The sequence below is a fragment of the Macrotis lagotis genome, chromosome X (genome assembly GCF_037893015.1).
Source record: "Macrotis lagotis isolate mMagLag1 chromosome X, bilby.v1.9.chrom.fasta, whole genome shotgun sequence".
Lineage (NCBI taxonomy): Eukaryota > Metazoa > Chordata > Mammalia > Peramelemorphia > Peramelidae > Macrotis > Macrotis lagotis.
The window spans coordinates 43,443,750-43,451,200 of record NC_133666.1 but is presented as its reverse complement, the minus strand read 5'-3'; the positions used below and the strand labels follow the sequence as shown (position 1 = coordinate 43,451,200).

The 7,451-nt window shown below is 47.5% G+C and overlaps 1 protein-coding gene across 1 annotated transcript; it reads right to left on the bottom strand.

The window, feature by feature from the left end:
- Positions 1-894: 894 nt before the first annotated feature.
- On the bottom strand, positions 895-6,570 carry LOC141498439 (uncharacterized). The gene is made up of 3 exons (XM_074201617.1): positions 6,226-6,570; positions 2,748-3,386; positions 895-1,978 (listed from the first exon to the last, which is right to left on the bottom strand). The coding sequence occupies exons 2-3, from the start codon at positions 3,267-3,269 to the stop codon at positions 977-979; spliced, it is 1,524 nt and encodes a 507-aa protein (XP_074057718.1). The 5' UTR covers positions 3,270-3,386; positions 6,226-6,570; the 3' UTR covers positions 895-976.
- Between the last annotated feature and the right edge of the window lie 881 nt (positions 6,571-7,451).

Genomic DNA, 7,451 nt, shown 5'->3' with positions numbered 1-7,451 from the left:
CCTGAGGGGCCGAGGCGGGATTGGAACTCGGTCCGCTGGACAGCGCCTGCAGACAGCGGCTTGGGGCAGCCACTTGCGGGGGTGCTGCCGCCTCTGGGGCCCGGGCGCCAGGCTTCCGCCTAGGCGGCCTTCGGAGGGAGACGTTGTGGCCGAGATGCCCCCCGCCGCCCCCCGCCCCGGGACGGTGTCATCGCAGCCCCCACCTTGCTCCCGTCCCCCCGGCGGCCCGGAGCTCTCGGAGTCGGAAACCAGAACGCCAAGGGCAAGGACCGCGGCGCCTTCCTCTCCTCGGATGTCCAGGTGGAGCCTACCGGGCCGAGAGGGTACGGCCGCACGGTCCGAGGCGAGCCCCGAGCAGGGCTCCTCATCCTGGCCGCCAGCCTTCCCAACAGGCTGCAGACCCTTCAGACTCCTGGTCCCTTCACAGGACCTGCTCTCCCCTCCCCGCTCTCCCCCGCCAGCGCCCCTTGATTTCCAACACAGACACGGCAATTCCGGGGCAGGCTGCGCCCGTCCCCCTACCTCGCCCCCTGGAAACCCCCCAAGCCCGGCAGGAAGGAAAGAACCCGCCAGGACTTTGAACCTCCGGGTGGGAACCAGAAGGGGGCTGTGACAGCGAGGCAGAATGCGGTCAGTTGCAGGACACGGGCAGAGTGGTCTCCTGGTTCTCCCCAAGCCGCGGCTTGCACACACTCGTGGGAGCTTCTTATTCACCCCGCCTACAAAGGGGCCCCAAGGAGATGGACAGCGCCCAACTAGGTCGCCATGGCCTTGTTCATGACCATTCTTTCCAGCCCCCCCCTCATCCACGCCCCCGTACCCCCATACACACGAGCTGAAGGTGTGAGAAGCAAGGTGAGCAAAAATGAGTGAACCAATGTTATGTTTGTGATAATTCCCTTGAAGGACCTTTAATCAGCCTTGGCATTGTAACAAGAGGAAGAGAGGCGTTGCAGGCCGCCTGGCAGGCCAGCGCTCACTTCTCCTTGGGTTCCTCTTGTGCAGGAGGGCGAGGCTGGCACCGGCAGGTGTAACAGTGAGGCAGCTCAGAGGCTCTCTGCATTTCCAGGGACATCGACGTTGCCAAGGTGGAGATGACGGACAAGGCAGGTATGAGGTTCGGGGCGCATGAAGACAGAAGACTTGTCAGATGAGCTTCTAACTCTCTCAAATGCGAGTATATGACCGCGTGCCTCTGAGGTCGGTAGGCATCACAATGAGTAACCAGATGGAGACTCAGCGCGGCGAGGTATCCACACATATTCGCCAGGTACATTGGGGCAATCTCCGTCTGGTGAGATGGGTGCCCGTTCCCCGGCGGAGCCTCACCTGGAGATCCGGGCGGCGCAGAGGAGCCCCCTGCGTTCACTGGGCGGCTAGGGCTCTCCTTTTCACCGGCAGCTTGACCCTCCACGTCGTCTGACCTCGTCTCCCGTGGATCTGAATGACACTCACATTCGGGAGGCGAGGGAGAAGTAGAAGGCGAATCAGAACCATAAATAGGAGAATTAGATGGCGAAATACTAGAATCCGAAATAGAAATCGGAGGAGAAGTATAGGCAGGAGGGGGAGAAGGGAGAGAAGGGGAAGAAGAAGCAGGAGACACATAAACGAGAGGAGGAGAAACTGAAAGGGAGGCAAGAGGGGGAGGAGAATGCAAACCAGAAACACTACAGGAGGAACTCTCATGGGAGGGGGAGAAATAGGAAGAAGAGGCAGGACAGGTGTCAGGCTTAGACCCAAATCGGGAGGACGAGGAGGTAGAAGGAGTGGCATCAGAAAAAGAAGTAAACGCAGTTGCGGGAGCAGGGTGTTTCTTCCCGCGAGTGGCCGGCCTGCTTGGTGGCGTGTGGTCGTTCCCTTGGGCGGAAGCCTTGCTGTTATTTGGGCGGCGGCATGCGTTTTTCACGCCCACTCGTCTCTTAACTTTTAACAACAGGTGAGGATTGTCTCTTCTGAAATTCGGATTGCAGTACACCTGTTATTAAAACCAAAAGAAATAATTCTTAAAATCAGAGAGGAGCAAGCAGAAATTCCTAGGGGAAAAAAAAATTACTCTCTTCCTTTCAAAGCACAGATTTTTGAGCTGGCTAATGACCCTTAGCCTTCTAATCCTTTCAAATTACCTTTAGCCAATTTCTTCATTCCATACACTAGAGAATCATCGTAGTAAAAGATGCATAATGGGACAGATTTAGCCTCAAAATGCTAAGAGGATATCTCTTTTAAAAAGTGTTTGGAAAGGCATGGTAAATTTAAAAAAGTACAGAAGATTAATTCATGATTTAGAGACTTGAAAATACTGCAAACCTCTGCTAATTAGGCAGCCACCAAAAAGTACTGGTAATTATTCATAGACATTTCAAGATGATATTACTCTATGTCTGTCAATAGAAAGTATCCTTTTATAACACTGAAATACTTTTTGTACTATTAACCCCTTAACTTAAGAACTCTACCACTTCCAATAGGTTAATTTTATGAAAATACTTTTTAGGAGGGCATTTATCAAAATCCCAACAAGTTCAAGAGCAATGAAGTTTAGCCAAAACAATCATTATTATTATTACTATCATTGTCATTATTATATTTACATCACAGCTTTCAAACTTATATTACAGGGTCATTATCTATTGATTAAAAAAGCAACTTTTGCTTTGCATTTAAAACACACAAGATAAAAACCAAGGTCTTTCTTGAAACCAATTAAATTTAGCTTTCTAAAATCATGTTATTATTTAAGTTACCTTGGTGTTTTGAGGAGAGTCTCTTTCTTCCTCTGCAAAATCATAATGACAGTCACAGTTTGCTAAATCATTATTAAGCTTAACAAAGCCATAGCGATTAAGCTGACGGATGAAATTCTTCATACTATCACTTTGAAAGATCCTAAAACTGCCTCTCTTTCCCAAAACCTCTTCTCTAAACAAGGTGTCATGGATTACCACGTAATTTCCATTTTCATTCCAATGAATCGACCTAAACTGGTTGCTTTCAACCAACTTCCAGAGTTTCCTTGGAAACGTAAGGGACAAAAAATCGTTGTCTTCCAGCCAGTCCTCATCAGGAAGTGAGTAGCACGTTCTTTTGGCTGAAGGCTCTCCGGAGGATGCCGCAGGACAACCGGGAGGAAAAGCGTCTTCTTCCTCTGGCGGCGAAGGAGAAAAAGTCAGAGTAATACTGCTGTGGTCAGAATCATCAGATTCCCATTGAGGACACTTTTCTTCTGGATCTGAATAATCAGAATCCATTTCCCCTCTTCCAGACATTTCACAGGGGAAATCGTTTCTTCCACTCAGTCTTGAGCTTCAAAGCAAATGAGCAAGTGCACAGTCTGGGACATCAGAATGGAGGCTTCGATGACATCATAGAATGATTTCGATTGCCTAAAAAACACCAAAACAATGATTAGACTAAGTAAGTTGTCGAGATAAGAACTCTGCACAGCCACCTGTCTGGTCTGAAGTTTCATTTGGAATGTTCAGATCAGAGATGTGGACAACAGAGGTTTTCTATGAACAATGTTTCATATAATTTCTGTCTAATAAACAGGAACATTGCCCTGGAGTTTGTTGCATTTTCACTGACCCATATATTTCACCTGGGTGATTGTGGGGGTGTGGGGCCAGATTTGGACATGGGTGCTCCTGGTCCCGGGGCCAGTGCTCTATCCACTGAGGCACCTGGCTGCCCCAACTATTACTATTATTATTCTTTGATTTGATTTTTTTTGTTTTGGGGGGCAGTGGAGTTGGGGTGCTTGCCCAGGGTCACACAGATGGGTGATTGTAGGGATTTGGGGCCAAATTTGGGCTTGGGTGCTTCTGGCTCCAGCCCGGTGCCCCGTCCACTGTGCCACCTGACTGGCCCTATTATTGTTATTATTTTTTAATTTTAAGTGTAATTTTTTTCTCTTTATTGCTCATGAGGTTCTCTATTTGGTGGGGGAGGTGGTAGTATGTTTACTCTTAAACAAGAATTATATTACTTAGCAAAAGGAATTTCCTGCTTAAACATAACTTTACAAAATGACCCAAATTCTTATTGAGGGCACAATTTTTGGCACATCTTTAAAGAGGGGCAAAGTCCAATCCATATACCTAACAAGCTTTGGTCATTGGCCCACTAACAAGCCCATGCAGAAAAGGTCAGTGAAATGGGGGAAATTCAAGTGTTTTTGTTGAAATGAGCAGAGCTGAACAGAAAGTTTGATCTCCAAGTCCAGGCCTCAAGTGAAGTACAGAGAGGGTGGACAAGAAGGTCAAATTATGAGGGATTTAATGGTGTTGCTGAACTGCTGGTATGCCTCAAGGGAAGATGATACAGGTAATACTCTTCATTTTTTTTGTTTCTATTTTGCAAGGCAATGAGGTTGAATGACTTGCCCAGGGTCACATAGGTAACAAGGATTAAGTGCCTGAGCTTAAATTTGAACTCATGTTTGTATCACTATTCTCTATCTGTAATGGCTGCCCAATCAGAAAAGATGAGGGCGACCTGTCCCCTGATCCCAAGCTTTCACCCCACTACTTCCCTTATCGTTAAATTTGGAGTGTTCCCCGTTAATGGATTGAAGAGATCCCCAAGTCAGAATTTGAAATTGGGTCAACATCCCCCACCCACATCTTCCCTCCAATTCCCATCTGGATGGCCACAGGGCACATTCAAAATGAGGTCCTGAAATGTGAGGGGGGGAGAACAAAGAGGCAGCCAATTGGAGTGGGGATGGAGTAGGGGTACAATATGTGACCTACAACGTTTGGCCCTGGGGGGATTTAGTCCTGTGGAACATTTTTCTTAACTAACAATGTAGAGCTGGGTAAGGGTTGGACCATAAATACATCCCTAAAACTTTAGAAATTGGGGGGGGGGAGAAGGATCTAGTCAAGTGTTAGTATTTCTGTGGTTGAGGAGATTTCAATTGTCTGTTTTGCCTGGGTGGCGAGACCATCCTAAGAAAGATTCCCTCCCCAAATTAATGTGCTTATCGTGAGGAATATTCCTGGTACCAATTAACTCCACATAAACAAAAAACCCACCATAGGCTGTCTGGATCAATATTCTCCATCTGCAATGACTGTCCAATCAGAAAATGGGAGAGCAACCTGACACCTGAGCCAAAACTTTTTCCTCACCACTCCCCTTATCCTTAAAGTCAGGGCTTTCCCTGTTAATGTATTGAAGGGATCCCCAAATACGAATCTGAAAATGGGTCAATATCCACCACCCACAGCTTCGATCCAGATCCCATTAGGATGGCCACAGAGCTCATTCCAAATGAAGCCCTAAAATGGGAGGCGGGGTGAGGAAAGAGGCAGCCCATTGGAGTGGTGGCAGACTAGAGGCACACATGTAGCCTACAGTGCTAGCCACTGGGGGATTTAGTCCTTTGGAATTTTTTGTTAATGCAGAGCTGGGTAAGGATTGGACCATAAAAACAAACAACCCTAAAAATTTAGAAATTGGTGGGGAGTGGTGGCTAGGTGTCTTAGTGGATAAAGCACTAGCCCTGGAGTATGGAGTACCTGGGTTCAAATCCGGTCTCTGACACTTAATAATTACCTAGCTGTGTGGCCTTGGGCAAGCCACTTAACGATGTTTGCCTTGCAAAAACCTAAAAAAAAATTGGGGTGAGAATGATCTACCCAAGTGTTGGTATTTCTATGGCTGATGAGATTTCACGTGTCCATTTTGCCTGGGTGGAGTGACCATCCTAAGAAATATTCGCCCTCCCCAAAATAAATGTGCCTATCGGGAGGAATATTAGTGCTGTCAATTAACTCCACTTAAAAAAAAACCCAGCCATCAGCTGTGTGGATCAATCGTCTCCATCGGTAATGGCCGTCCAGTCCTTGAGCCCAAGCTTTCTCCTCACCGCTTCCCTTTTCCTTAAATTCAGAACGTTCCCTGTTAATATATTGAAGGGATCCCCAAGTCTGCATCTGAAAACGGATCAATATCCCCCACCCACAGCTTCCCTCCAGATCCCATCAGGATGGCCAAAGAGCACATTCCAAATAAAGCCCTAAAATGGGAGGGGGTGGGAGGAACGAGGCAGCCCATTGGAGTGGTGGGGGACTAGGGGTACACATGTGGTCTACAGTGTTAGGCCCTGGGGGGTTTAGTCCCCTTGGACTTTTCTGTTAACTAACAATATCGCGCTATGTAGGCGTGGAAATGTAAATACTTTCCTAAAAAAAAAAGGGGGGGGTTGAAGGGTCTTACCCAAGAGTTGCTACTTCTGTGGCTGATGAGTTTTCAAATGTCCGTTTTGCCCGCGTGGAGCGCCTATCCAAGTAAATACCTAAGAAAGATTTCCCAAACCCCCACAAATTAGCCTTTTGGGGGAAAGATTACTGCTACCAGTGAACTCCAGTTAAAGAAACCCAATAATCACCTGTCTGAATCAATCTTCTCCATCGGCAATGGCCGCCCAATCAGAAATGGGGAACGCGACGGGTCCCCTGAGCCCAAGCTTTCTTGTCCCCGCTTTCCTTGCCCTTAAATTCGGGGAGTTCCCTGTTAATGTACAAAAGGGCTCCCCAAGTCCGAAACTGAAACCGGCTCCACACCCCCCACCTAGCTCTCCCCTCCAGATCCCATGAGGATGGCCAGAGAGCACATTCAAAATGGAGCCCTACAATGGCGGCGGGCTTGCGGGTGAGGTAGGTTACGGTTAACATTGGCGCGGACGACAGCAGGTTATGCCCGGATGCCCCCTCCCCCGCACCTCCCCATCCCCACCAAAATAAGAAAAGGGGCGCCCCAGACCCCAAGCCCCTTCTTTACCTGAACTTCCCGACAGTTGAGGGTGGGTGAACAGTGATTATTTAAAGCCCGGGTTCCATGGCAACGCATGCTGGGGCTGACCTTTGTCACGGAAGAAGATTGTATGGATTCACCGCGGAAGTGGGGGGGGGCACCTGCCCGAGCCACCTGCTGGCAGAAACCGAAAAGGGGTCCCCAAGTGAAGGAAAGTTTTGTGGGCCAGCTCGGTGGCACAGTGTGTAGAGAACTGGAGTTCACTTGCTGTGCCTTCATCCCATTGCCCCACAAACCCCCCCTAATAAAAAATGTTTCCAGTTGAAAGGGAAGGAATAAGCATGTATTAATCACCTGCTGTATGTTACTTGCCTTACAAATATCATTACAGATTTATTGGATTATCCACATATCACCTGGCTGCCCCTACTATTAATATTTTTATTATTATTATTTTATTTTATTTGGGTTGTAATTTTTTTCTCTTTATTTTATTGCTCATGAGGGTCTATATTTGGGGGGGTATTATGTTTACTCATAAACAAAAATTATATTACTTAGCAAAAGGAATTTCCTGGTTAAACATAACTTTACAAAATGACCCAAATTTTTATTTAGGGCACAATTTTTGGCATATCTTTAAAGAGGGGCAAAGCCCAACCCATATACCTAGTAAGTTTTGGTCATTG

Bases quoted from the DNA above. Each gene is read 5' to 3' on its own strand.
- LOC141498439 (XM_074201617.1), bottom strand. From the start codon at position 3,269: ATGTCTGGAAGAGGGGAAATGGATTCTGATTATTCAGATCCAGAAGAA. The intron at 1,979-2,747 runs GTAACTTAAATA...TTTTAATAACAG, and splicing joins ACTCTCCTCAAAACACCAAG to GTGTACTGCAATCCGAATTT.